The sequence below is a fragment of the Vigna unguiculata genome, chromosome 11, assembly GCF_037176805.1.
Source record: "Vigna unguiculata cultivar grain cowpea cultivar isolate G323 ecotype 2 chromosome 11, ASM3717680v1, whole genome shotgun sequence".
NCBI classification, from domain to species: domain Eukaryota; kingdom Viridiplantae; phylum Streptophyta; class Magnoliopsida; order Fabales; family Fabaceae; genus Vigna; species Vigna unguiculata.
The window spans coordinates 37715425-37728564 of NC_140802.1; the positions used below are offsets into that span (position 1 = coordinate 37715425).

Below are 13140 nucleotides of genomic sequence, written 5' to 3' on the forward strand. Positions count from 1 at the left end.
GATAGAGTTTTCTTATTAAAATAAGTCAAAACTAGTCATATTTAAATAAATAGATCAGATTAAAACATAACCAAAATTGCTTAAAAACAACTTTAAACAAAATCACAAACAAACGCGCGGATTAACGCCGAGGATGATAAATAAGGTGAGTAGAGGGACAATAAAATAAAATAAAAAAATATTAATGTGGTGGAGGCATATAAAGATTTTTGCTATAAAGAAAGGAGTGTAAAAAGACATAGTTGGAGAGTAGGAAAGCAAAAGAAGGGTCCCACATTGTTCTCCCCACGTCCCTATTAGGACTTTCAATGCATCTTTCTCTCTCCTCTGACGCCCCTTCCCACACCCAGTACAAGAAACAAACTTTCCAATGATCAAAATTCCCAGACACGCAAATTCTTGTACTGGTATTGCAATTCTATAGAATTTCACCAAAACCAAAAAAAAGAAAAAGAACAAGACAAAAACAAAAACAAGAAAAAAGTCAAATTTTCAACGTGATTCAACCCTTGTTATACCTTTGCATGAATTGGGTTAACACGACGCTCTCACGTACGTAACGTTCATTTCATTGGTTCTTCTCAAACTTGCGTTATTCGTGTATTTATCTTATCAAATACCAACCCATTGTTCAGCTTCGTTTCTCTTTCTCTCTGATTATATTGTCTCTCGTTCCAACCTGATTCCCGAGATACCCAGTTGAATTTCCAAACTCCCAGCTTCGTGGGTTTGTGGAAAAGTTGAGCGATCACGAAGTTTGGAACGAGCGATATATTGTTGTATTTATTGTTTTGGAAGGCACAGAGGCTTTTGGCAAGGTGTTGGCTTTGTTCGTTAGAAACCTTGGGAGGACTCATGTTCAATGAGAGATGAGACGGGAATTTAGCGTTCGGGTTGATGAAGTTGAAAAATATAATGGAATTGACAAGACCCAATTATGCTGTTGTTTATGTCATTCTCCTTTGTGCGTTGGCCCAAGGGGGCTCAGAGGGAAAAGGTGGAAAGGAAGATGGATTTTCTAGAGATGGTGGTGGGGCATCATTCATTTATGTTCATAGATTAAAGGTATCGTTTTTTCTTTAATTTCTGTCCCTTCTTTGTTGTTTCTTATTTGGAATTTCTTGTCTGGTTTTTTGTTTTGTTCATGGTTCTTCTTTCTGTTCTGAATAAATGTTTAATGGCCCCTTTTAATGGTTACCAAATAGTGGTTTTGATTTTGACTAGCATATTCTTCTGTTTGTATTCATAGTAATTGGCTAATTTGGTTGGTGTTTTTGTGTTGTGGTTATGTAGAACTTCACCCGGTTTTACATGTATATTTACCTGTTTGTATATCAAAGTTCATACACAGGGTCTATAATATCACTTCATATATAGTTTTTCCAATCTTTACTCCAATTACTGTGTTAGTACTAGTGAAGCTTAGGTATAGTCTTTCCATCTATATTTTTCAAGAAAGAATTCAAAATGAAGAAATCCATTCATTTGAACTCAAAGACTAACAAATAGTATCATCACATAAAAGGATCTCTCTGCGTAATTATAAGAAAACTATGGATGCATGCTTTTGTTTAAAGAATACCATTTTATTTTAACAGGAATACAACACATAAAAGATGATCCGATTATGTTTAAAATACTGCTTTTGAGTGCACATTGATTGAATAAAGGAACATGCCTTATTACTTCAATTTTTATAAAACATGACAGTGATAGATACTATAAAATTTCAAGTGAAACTATAGTAAATTATATGGCAACTGAAAGCTTGCTGTAGACATATTAGTTAATGTCTTCTACTTCTTTTTTTAAATGAAGGCATATTAGTTAATCTTTCACAACACTACTCTGAATGGTGCTATTCTCTTATTTGGTTGATATACAGGTAGAAAATGAGGGTAAACACTGCAGGAAACAGTTGGTAGACAGGAACATTGACTTGCATCCCCCGGAAGGGAGTGGTGACATAAAGAGTATTAAAAGTAACATAAACAGAGAAACTAGTTCTCTACCACTTTATATAAAAAGAAAAACTTTAGATAGTAAAAGAACTAGTACTAGTCCTGTTTCAGAAAAGGGTAGCTCTAGATATTTGTCAACAGAGCATTCTGGATCAACCTTGGGTGTGGATAGAGGCCATGGAAGAAACTTGCTTGCTGATTCACCAAACAAAAAAACGGCACCAAGTCCTTCTCCTACACCAGCCAGATCTCCATTATCACCAAGTGAAGCTCCAACACCAGCCAGTTCTCCATTATCACCAAGTCGTGCACCAAAACCAGCCACTTCTCCACCACCACCTGCAACTCCCAAAAAAAAAAATGTACCACTCCCTCCAGATAAGTCATTTTCACCTCCAGCCCCTGTAGCTCGTTCTCCTCCCAAAAATTCTAAACCTACAGGAAAGACTCCTCCTTCAAAATCTAGCGGTGATGACAAAAAGAATCAAACAATTATTTTAGCTACTACTTTATCAGGTGTTGTAATATTGATAGGCTTGTTCCTCTGCTATCGTGAGGCCAAAAGAAAGAAAAGGGAAAGCGACGACAGTCCTTTGCTCGTATTAACCTCGGATGATTATACTGGCGGTATGTTCTTGTTCTTCTTTCTACATGATTTTAGTAATGTCTTCCATAGTAGTTTTTGTTGAAGTTCATAAACTTATCAGTCGTGACAGTTTATGATATGACAGTGTGAAATATACTATTTTTTCTTTATAATGTATGAAACCTGGAGAGTGAAGAGCAAACTCCTACGTTGCCAAATCAATTTCTTGAAGACTTGAGTCAGTTAAATTCTTTTATTGTGTGGGTTATCATCCAGTTACACATGATTGTGAAACATTACACTTGGATCAATCAACGGTTACATGTTAATTTTTTTTCTTCAGGTTCAAGAAAGGTTGTTCAATTAGGAAATTCTAGAAGGGATGAATATGACATTGGCGATGGAAAGAACCCTTCTAATGTTAGAAATTTGCCCAGTAGGAAGGGTATAGATATCAACGTCTCAATGGTTGACATACCATCATCATCATCATCAGAAGGTGTAAAAAAACTAACAGTATCTGCTAGTGTAGAGTCTGCCCCTCCTTCTCCTCCTCCCCCACCTCCTCCTTCTTCTTCTCCTCTTCCTCTTTCTTCTTCTCTTCCTCCTCCTTCTTCTCCTCCTCCTCCTCCTCCTTCTTCTTCTTCTCCTCCTCCTCCTCCTTCTTCTTCTCCTCCTCCTCCTCCTCCTCCCCCTCCTCCTCCTCCATCTTCTTCTTCTTCTTCCTCCTCTTTTGCTCCTCCTCCTCCTCCTCCTCCTGGCCGTACTGCTGGACCACCACCACCACCTCCTCCGAGACAGCCTCCTAACGCTCCTCGTACACCGCCGCCTCCAAAAGGTGCTCATGCTCCGCCAGCTCCTCCCAAACCAGTTGGAGGTGCGAATCATGGACCACTACTTCCTAAAGATGGAAGTCCAAATGAGGGTGATACTCAAGCTCCAAAACCAAAACTAAAGCCATTTTTTTGGGATAAGGTTAATGCAAAGCCCGGCCAAACAATGGTGTGGCATGAAATCAGTTCAGGATCATTCGTGTAAGATCACTAACTTTTGTCAGACATAAAAATATAATTTGAATGAACAAAGTAGAACATACATACCAGAAAGATTGCTTTCACTGATTTATCTTTGTAATAACTTCTCAGGTTTAATGAGGAAATGATGGAGTCTTTATTTGGCTGCACCAACCAGAACAAGAATGATCGCAGAAGAGATTCATCCTTAGAAAATTCAGTGCAATATATTAAGCTTATTGATCCTAGGAAAGCACAGAACTTATCAATTCTTTTGCGAGCTCTTAATGTCACTACAGAAGAAGTTGTCGATGCTCTTGTAGAAGGTGACTCTCTTTCTCTCCTAGGAATGCTGAAATCAAAGGGCAATTAAGAAATGCTGCTAGTGATATAAAACTTTAGCTAACTAGCTCTAATTAAGATTTTATTGGGTTTATGTGTATGGCTATTAATTTCTATTGAACTTTTTTTAGTTTAATTCATATCCGGATTGGTATTTTTCTCTTGCACAGGTGATATTCCTGATGAATTACTTTATTCCCCTGATCACTTAAATTTCAGTTCTGCTAATTAACTTTATACGCTGTTCATTTGACATAATATATGTGTTCATCATACCAATAATTTCAAATACTCTGCTCTTTCATTTGCATGTTCTTATAACAGGATACACATTCATAAGGGTGTTCTCTGGTTATGGTTTGCTTGATTTGGTTTTAGCATTAAAAGAATCCAAAAAGTGTTAAAATTCTGTAGCGTTTCCATGAGATTAAGATTTTCATTTCTTGGGACGAAGTACTTACAATATGTTGGTTGAATCAGGCAATGAGATTCCGATTGAGCTGATCCAGACGTTGTTGAAGATGGCACCTACACAAGACGAGGAACTGAAGCTAAGGCTATTCACAGGACAGCTGCATGAACTGGGCCCAGCAGAGAGGTTTCTCAAAGTGTTGGTTGAGATTCCTTTCGCTTTCAAACGCCTTGAATGTCTGATGTTCATGCATAACCTTCAAGAAGATTTCTCAAGCATTAAGGACTCCTTTGCCACATTAGAGGTGAGACCAAGACCAAGACCAAGACCAAGGACATGTTTGTTATTTTTGTCCCATGTGGTTACGTTACAAATCCAAAAAGGCTTACGTAGTTGTTGCATGACAATGGCAGGTGGCTTGCGAGGACTTGAGAAAAAGCAGGCTATTCCTGAAGCTCCTAGAAGCAGTTCTGAAAACCGGCAACCGTATGAATGACGGAACCTATCGCGGCGGCGCGCAAGCATTCAGGCTCGACACCCTCCTCAAACTCTCCGACGTCAAGGGAACGGACGGCAAGACCACACTCCTGCACTTCGTCGTGGAGGAGATCATCAGGTCCGAGGGAATCCGCGCGGCGCGCAACGAAAGAGCCAGCCGGAGCATCTCTAGCGTCCACACCAGCGACGAATCCGACGAGGGCGAGGAGTCCGAGGACCGCTACCGCAGAGTGGGCCTCCAGGTGGTGTCGAGCCTGGGTGTGGAACTCGCGGCCGTGAAGAAGGCGGCGCTGATAGACGGCGACGCGCTGACCTCGGGGGTGTCGAAGCTGGGACACTCGTTGGTGAAGACGCAGAATTTTCTTGACACGGACATGAAAAACATCGTGGAAGAGACCGAGTTCCAGGGCAGCATGGAGCGGTTCATGGTAAACGCGAGGCAGGAGGTGCTGTGGATGGTGGAGGAGGAGAAGAGGATAATGGCGCTGGTTAAGAGCACTGCCGACTACTTTCACGGCAATGCCGGGAAGGATGAAGGTTTGCGTTTGTTCCTAATCGTGCGCGATTTCTTGATCATATTGGACAAGGTTTGCAAACAAGTGAAGGACTCGACCATGACGCCGGCGAAGCCTCCCACCATCACTACTACCAAGAAGAAGCCTAAGCCTAAGACTCCTTCTCCTTCTCCTTCGGTTTCTTCCCCTACCGCGCGTAATCAAGATTCGCCGAAGCCATCCTCTAATCTCCACAGTAAGCTCTTCCCTGCCATTGCTGAGAGGAGAATGGACTACTCTAGCTCTGATAGCTCCGATGATGACGACGACTAACTTCCACTTTCATATGGTCTAAACTCACATCGAATGGCACCGCTTGAAGGATTTGTTGCTCTTTTGTGTTTGTATATTGTGGTGTTGTTTTGTAAATTGAGCGGTGGAAAAGGGGAGGGGTGATTTAGCTTTGTGGTTTGTGAATAATTTTGACTACAAAGCCTGTTGTTGTACTGCTTCATCACATGCACAGTTAAGGAAACAAAGCCCTGTTAATAGATTTCTTGTGCGATGTAAATTGCCTCATCAGATTATCTGAAGGGACATGTGTATTGATTATCGTAGGATTTCAGTGTAGACTCAAATGCTTAGTACGGTCTTGTTCTTCAAAGTTGTAAAGTTTTTAAACCAAACAAGATTACGGTAATGAAGTTCTGGTGTGAATTTGTTGCTTGTCTTTCTCTCCACTTGTTCAAATGATATAGTTTAGCTGATGTAGGAAAAAAAAACATTGAAAAAAAAAGAAAAGAAGCATTCGGGTCTATAGTTGTGGCACCTCTGGATTTCTTTTGTTTATTAGTCTGTTTGAAAAATCTAAACAAAAAGAATGGCAGCAATGGACCTTTTTTGTTCTGTCCTTTTCCTGCATCCATATTATCTTATCGAGTTGCTCCATATATGTTCGGTTTGTAACGAGCGAAATCATTTACAACTGACCAACTAGAACCCACAAGTCCACGATCAAAAGTCCAAGTATTGTTCAGAGGAAGTAACTTCATATCCTCATTCATGGCGTATAGTCATTAAATCTTCTCCTTAATTGCTAGTGCAGAGGACACACTAGACGATTCGTCATCTAACACCTCACTAGCAGCCACTAAGAAATATGTAATTAACTCTGCATATCCATACCTCTCTGGAGCTCTTGTCATTTTCATTGTTCTATCTTTGGCAGGCATGTAATCATCAATATGCACATTAATATTCTCTAGATCGAGGATCCACTTATTGAATTCATCCAATTATTTGCTAATTTCCTTTTCACTACTCATCTTGTATGAGTACAATGTTTGCTTCAAATACAGATGATTCACTGAGAACTTGGTCATATACAAGTTCTTGAACTTCATGTAGTGTCCAATTACGGTCTTCTCCTTTAAGACTTGTTTCAACACCTTATTACCAAGACTCAAAACAATGTGTTGTAAAGTGTTTACTTGTCCTTCTTAGCCATCGACACATCAAGCCTAGATTCGCCTTCCATAGCTTTGAGCAGGCCTTGTTGAACTAGAAGAGCAAAGCATCTTTAGTTACTACAATTTGAAATATCAACCTCGTACTTTGCAGAAATCATGATGGTTGAAACTCAACGTTCACTGCACCAATTTAGAATAGATCACAATTCACTTAGAAACATCCACCACACAAACAACCAGCAAGTGCATGTGACATTATTAAGAAATTTTGTTGCTGAATTGTGACATTATAAACATCGGTAGCCATTGCTATTTTCTCAATAAGTTAAAAAAATGTTTCTTTAAAAGTTTAAATTATTTTTTTCCCAAGTTAAAATTCAAATTTTAGAGAAACTAACAAAAAATTAATTTTTATAATAAATTAAATTTCAATTCTTTCAGAAACTTTTTTTTTTTTACTTTTAAAACTTCCTCCAAACATACCTTTTGTCATAAAATGTAATATACAATTACAACAAAATTAATTGCTCCCAAAAGGTGAAAAAAGAAAAGAAAAGAAAAGAAACTAACAACTTATATTCTATATTCATGTAAGTAAATGCTTATATACATAGAATGAGCTGGTTTCTACCTTGCTTTACCACAACATCTCTTTCAAAGGAATCCCTGAGTGGCGAAAAAGAAGAGAAAGCAGACAATAAAGCAGATTTAAAGTTTGCACAGTGTGACAAAACAAACTTGTCCTAGCTACTTCCTACTAACAATCTCACTTTATTCCTTATATATATATAAAATCATATTCTCACACTACACTAACATATTCCCCCACTGTTTCTGATCTTCATCAAATTTGACAGAAAATGGGTAAAGTAGCAGGCATTTTTCTGTGCCTCCTGATTTTAGTGATGGATGTTGCAGCTGGGATTCTTGGCTTTGAGGCAGAAGCAGCACAGAACAAGGTATGTTTGAAGGCAACTCTATTTTCTGCTGAGACAACTTGTATGAAGTGAAAGCTATGTTAAACTCCCATTGTTGTTTTGAACAAACAGGTGAAGCACTTGAGAGTGTGGATATTTGAGTGTAGAGAGCCAAGTCACCAAGCCTTCATGTTGGGGTTGGTTGCAGCAGTGCTTTTGGGACTATCTCATGCCATAGCCAACATGCTTGGTGGCTGCAACTGCATTTGCTCTCAACACGAGTTTCAGAAGGCTTCTTCAAATACACAAATCTCAACCGCTTGCCTCATTTTAACTTGGTAAACTGTGTCTTACTTAAACTTGCATCATCAGAGTAACGTTTGACGATAAAAAAACATTCTAAGCATACTTGTTTTTTGGTTGTGTTGTTGATCAGGGTTGTGTTGGCCGTTGGATTGTCCATGTTGGTGATAGGGACAATGTCAAACAATAGGTCAGATGGATTATGTGGTTTCTCACACCATCATTTCTTGTCCATTGGAGGAATCTGCTGCTTTGTTCATGGCCTGTTCTGTATTGCATATTACGTTTCTGCCACTGCTTCTATGGATTAATTAGTGAGTAAGAAAAGCATCTTCAAGCCACTCACTCATTCATGCTTTAGTGCTTTTGGAGCTTTCTCGCAATGAACTCGCTTTGCATGTCAAAGTGTGTAGAAGACTTTCGTGCCTTTTGTACTCAAAAAGTTAAACCATTTTACATGACCAAATTATCCTTCTCACTCACTTGTATCATTTTTCGTCATGTTTCAAGGAGTAAATTGCGCCCAATCAGTTCTTTTTTTTTTCAAACTGCAACTGCAGACGTACTTCTCTCTTCTTTTATTCTTAAATAATTTTTTAATTTGTTGGTTTGAAAAATATTATTCTCATGATAATTGTATATTATATTAATTTCTCCATTAATATTTTTTGAGAAATATCATTTTGTATATTTTGGTAAAAGATTTGATTGTAAGATTATCCAATTCAGAAAATTTACACAGTCTTCCTGAGCTTAAATTTGTACTATTAGAAATTTTACATCTATTAAAAAAAATGAATAATACTGTATATGCGATTACGAATCTTATCTTATTACGTTAGTGATGTTAGTTATATGAATTTTTCTTTTGTTTAGGCTATCACGGAATAGATTTTTATTTTTATTTTGTTTTTAATATATTTTTCTTTAATCCATTATTTAATGTTGGAGAAACATATTGGTGTAGTTAATTTTATTTTATATATAAGTATCGATTTACAAATTTGGCGTAATTTACTTTTTTTTATTTACAAAAGCAGATATATTTTTAAAATATCATAAAATACGTGTTGTAAAAAGGAAAGGATTAATTTTGTTAGGATTAAATAGGTTTTAATCCCTATTTTTATAGTAAAAATTGAAATTAGTCTCTTCAAAATTTTATTCCAATATAGTATCTCAACTTTATAATTGTGCAGATTTAGTCATTTTAACTAGATTTTGTTAGTTAACTTTAGTCCAATGTTATCATCAGACACATTCGAACTCAAATAAAGTTATCAAAATCTGGGTTAAAATGATTAACTTCATATAATTTTAGGATTGAAAGACTAAATTAGATCAAGATTTAAAAAAAATGTACTAATTCAAATTAGATCAAAAATAAATTTAACCCATTTTAATATATACTATGTAAATACTACATTAATTAACTGGGATCTTGAAAGCAATTTACGACTATGTACATTTTATTCTTTATGATAATTAATTTTTATTATTAATTACAATATTACTACATTGATATAATTTAAGATAATATATTTACTTAAAATACTATAATTTATTTTTGAAAGACTGTAGTCTGCTAAACATTTACTCAAAGCTAATTATATAATTCAAATAATATCAAATAATTGTTTTAAATATTACATAGATATTTTTTTGTGTTTTTTTCTCTCGTAATTGTGAGTTTTCTTATTATTTTATGTGATCATATTGGTTATATTTACAATATAGAGAATTATTCTATTTTTATTTATTTTTCATTATTTGTATGATATAAGTTTTTCAATTATTTCTAAAGTTTATAAAAATATAATATTTTTGTTTCGTATTTTAAATTTATTATATACTGTTATATTTTTCGGTGTTTTATTATTCATATAGTATTTATGTTATATTAATGTTTTATTTTGTAATATACATGGACAGAATAAGAAATTATAAAACTTTTATTAAAATGTACTTAAACGAGAGCTTATGAAGAAATAAAAATAATATATTAATTTCTTATATTTCCTTTTAATTTATCAATATATCTTTTCAAAACTTACTGTACCAAATTTCACAATTAAGTTTAGTAAAAAAAGAAACTTATATAATTAAAATTTATTGAAACACGTTCTTACGTGTTGATATTTTGTTTGTTGTATTTTAAAGTTTTAGGAAAAATTTCTCAAATAACTTCTTAAAATAGCTAATTCTAGTAATATGTAGTTAACTATTATAAAAAAATGTTAGAATCGTTCAAATATTGTTTATCTGAGGAAGAAATTAAGAGTCTATTAATTTAATAGTTATCTTTTTTAATAAATCGATTTTAAATAGACTTGATTTTATTTGACTCTTCTGTTTTCTTTATTAATTGTAATTATAAAAGATTTAGACAACTTATTTTTAAATAAAATTTGTAAATGTCACAATTATTACACTTTTTTTTTGTCAATCGAGTAAATATAAAACAAGGAGGAAAGAGTCCCCACATGCAATTTTAAAAGACGGAGATATGACTCTATCTTTCTGCACTTTCTTTCTTCCTGCACTTCTCTCGTATTCATTCTTTCATATTCTTGATCTGTTCTCCTCTTAACTCTTCACTTTCATATGGTGGTTTTTTAAAGGTTAAAATATTAACCTAGGTATTTTGTTTAGTTTTGTCAATTTAGTTATAATATATATTTTTATTCAACAAAATTTTAATTTTGTTTAATTTAGTCATTTTATTAATGTTGATTGTTGATTTTTTAATTTTTCTTATATTTAAAAAAAAAATTATGTGTTAAGCTAACATCATGTCACGTGACAATAGCATCGTTACACGTGTTAGGATTAGTGCCATGTGTCAGTAGCAGTGTCACATGTCAGGGTTTTATATTCAATTTGATTTCTATATTCGTTATTTTTGTTCAATTTAATCCCATTATTTTTAAAGTGAAGAATTTTATTTAAAATAAAATTGAGACTAGATCGAAAGATAATGAAAATAGAGACCAAATTAAATATAAGCCACTGATATGAATTATTGACCTTGACACGTGACATTGTATAATACGATATTAACTTAACAGGTAAATTATTTTTATATTAAGAAAAATTTATAAAATCTAAAAAACCACAAACTAAATGTCGTATAATCTAAAATACATTAGTTACCATCTATAATACAATAAAAATATATATTTTGGATTTGAAATATATATATTTTTCGATATATTTTAAATTACACTATCCTAAAGAATTACATTATTAATAGTTGAATTGGAAAGATTTATCTTGAGATGTTTGTAGCACAACCCACCCCTAAAATAACCCCAAATGCTACAAAATCCACTCAAAACCCACTGTTCTCATCACCAAATTGGAATTTTATTTTGAGAAACTAACTTCTTCAATCCGTTCCGCGATGCAACTCACTTCTTCACTCCAGTTCAAAGGAGGTGAAGCTGTCAAAAGGGCAAAAGGGGTGCGTCAAGTTAGGGGAAAAAGGTGACATAGTTCTTTCACATGTTTTAGGATTTTGTTTAATTTTTTATTAAAACTAAACTGGCCCAGGAAGATGGAAGAAGAAGAGAGTGCTACAGGAAGAAACGTATTAAGATCAAGCCCAACACTCTCCAAATATTTCACCAGATCCTGGGCTCACACAAACACACGTCAATAGAGGTGGTCCATACGAAAGTGCAAGACTTTTGTCTACTCATTTCTAATTTTCATAAATTTTTTCATAATACTCATTATGAAGTTTTGAAAAATTAAAAAAAAAAAGAATCCGACCTGCCGGATTCGAACCAACGACCTAAGGATATCTGAGTATTTACCCACTACAGTCCTCCGCTCTACCAACTGAGCTAAGGTCGGTTTGTTAAAAATGCAGCATCCGCTGAAACATAATTAATATATAACAATTGATGTTTTATTAATTTTACTTTTTGAAAGAGATAGTGAGGTGTCTAGAAAAACGAAAAAGCAAAAGATATGATAGTGAGACTCAAATTATGATGGGAAAGTCCCCATATTATTCATTTTATTCTCATCCTTGATCTCAAAACCAGGATCATTTTCATTTGGTTCTTATATTTTTCTTCAGCTTTAATCAATAAAAAAAATAAAAAATCTACAACCCATTAATATAAATAAGTAGACAGACATTAAATACTGTTATTATTATTATTATTATTATTAGGCTTTACAAAAGAGTTTTCCAAACCATGGATTGAGAAAAAAAACCTATAGTCCAGTCATCTATAAATTCCATAAATTCTCTCATCGATACTATAGTATTTATCTATAAATGTAAAAAACAAGGGAGAAACCTTACTCTTTCTCACATTTGAGGTTTATTCAGAAGAATAGAGTGATGAAAACACCCCATCTTTATAAAAGGTTGCTTGGCCAATGAAATATTAATCCAAACCTGACATGTCAGTTGTCTAATTTGATGAAAGAGGTTGGGTTTTTGATAGGAAAAAAAGGTTAAAGAAAACTTGGACAAGACCAAAAAGATTGACAGACAAAAAAAAATGTAAATTAGGAAGTAAAGATTCTGATCTATACGACTTTTTTATGTCACCTTCTGTGACTGTCTCCATCTTCTTCTTCACGATTCTCTCTCTGCTTTGGACTTTTTCACCATTCACCTTTGTCAACCCCTTCGTCTCATCTCCATCACTTACCACTTTTGTCTTTAACCCAAACCTCTGCACACCTCATTCTCACATGCCTCATTAAAGATTTTTTCAACTGTGGCCGAGCCGTTAGATATTCAATTCCAACCAAGTTGCAAGTTATAAACTTTTGTTTACGTTTTCAACCATCTTTTTGGTTGGCTCTAATCATACATCTATTATTCTTTCAATATTATAATATGTTGCTTCATATTACAAGTAAATTTATAGATTTTTCATTCTTAATTCACTTGTGTATTTGGTTGGAAAGAAGTACAACTAGCTAAAATATTAGGGTTAGTACTGTATCTAAGAGACAAATCATGTAAAATATTATTTGTCTTTTCATTTAGGATTTACATTTTAAATTATAAGAGCCTTTAAGAAAACACTATTTTATTGAAATCCTAAATTTGAAATTTTTTTAGCCATCTTGACTTGATCACCTTTCTCTTGTGTCTTGATGTGTATGACTCAACGA

The 13140-nt window shown here is 34.4% G+C and overlaps 2 protein-coding genes and 1 non-coding gene across 3 annotated transcripts; 2 read left to right on the forward strand and 1 right to left on the reverse strand.

Moving 5' to 3' along the window:
• Window positions 1–369: 369 nt before the first annotated feature.
• On the forward strand, window positions 370–6032 carry LOC114170368 (uncharacterized). The gene is made up of 6 exons (XM_085668490.1): window positions 370–1065; window positions 1886–2588; window positions 2891–3581; window positions 3693–3886; window positions 4383–4618; window positions 4728–6032. Exons 1-6 carry the CDS (start codon window positions 898–900, stop codon window positions 5637–5639), a joined length of 2904 nt encoding a protein of 967 aa, XP_085524616.1. The 5' UTR covers window positions 370–897; the 3' UTR covers window positions 5640–6032.
• A 1527-nt stretch (window positions 6033–7559) lies between these two features.
• On the forward strand, window positions 7560–8543 carry LOC114169982 (protein VASCULATURE COMPLEXITY AND CONNECTIVITY-like). The gene is made up of 3 exons (XM_028055408.1): window positions 7560–7734; window positions 7825–8030; window positions 8129–8543. Exons 1-3 carry the CDS (start codon window positions 7636–7638, stop codon window positions 8304–8306), a joined length of 483 nt encoding a protein of 160 aa, XP_027911209.1. The 5' UTR covers window positions 7560–7635; the 3' UTR covers window positions 8307–8543.
• Window positions 8544–11763: 3220 nt separating this feature from the next.
• On the reverse strand, window positions 11764–11853 carry TRNAY-GUA (transfer RNA tyrosine (anticodon GUA)). Its single transcript is given in 2 exon segments — window positions 11764–11799; window positions 11817–11853. It is a non-coding gene; the product is annotated as a tRNA-Tyr (tRNA).
• Window positions 11854–13140: the final 1287 nt, after the last annotated feature.

Bases quoted from the DNA above. Each gene is read 5' to 3' on its own strand.
- LOC114169982 (XM_028055408.1), top strand. From the start codon at position 7,636: ATGGGTAAAGTAGCAGGCATTTTTCTGTGCCTCCTGATTTTAGTGATG. The intron at 7,735-7,824 runs GTATGTTTGAAG...TTGAACAAACAG, and splicing joins CAGAAGCAGCACAGAACAAG to GTGAAGCACTTGAGAGTGTG. The intron at 8,031-8,128 runs GTAAACTGTGTC...GTTGTTGATCAG, and splicing joins GCTTGCCTCATTTTAACTTG to GGTTGTGTTGGCCGTTGGAT.
- LOC114170368 (XM_085668490.1), top strand. From the start codon at position 898: ATGAAGTTGAAAAATATAATGGAATTGACAAGACCCAATTATGCTGTT. The intron at 1,066-1,885 runs GTATCGTTTTTT...GTTGATATACAG, and splicing joins TTTATGTTCATAGATTAAAG to GTAGAAAATGAGGGTAAACA. The intron at 3,887-4,382 runs GTGACTCTCTTT...TGGTTGAATCAG, and splicing joins TGTCGATGCTCTTGTAGAAG to GCAATGAGATTCCGATTGAG.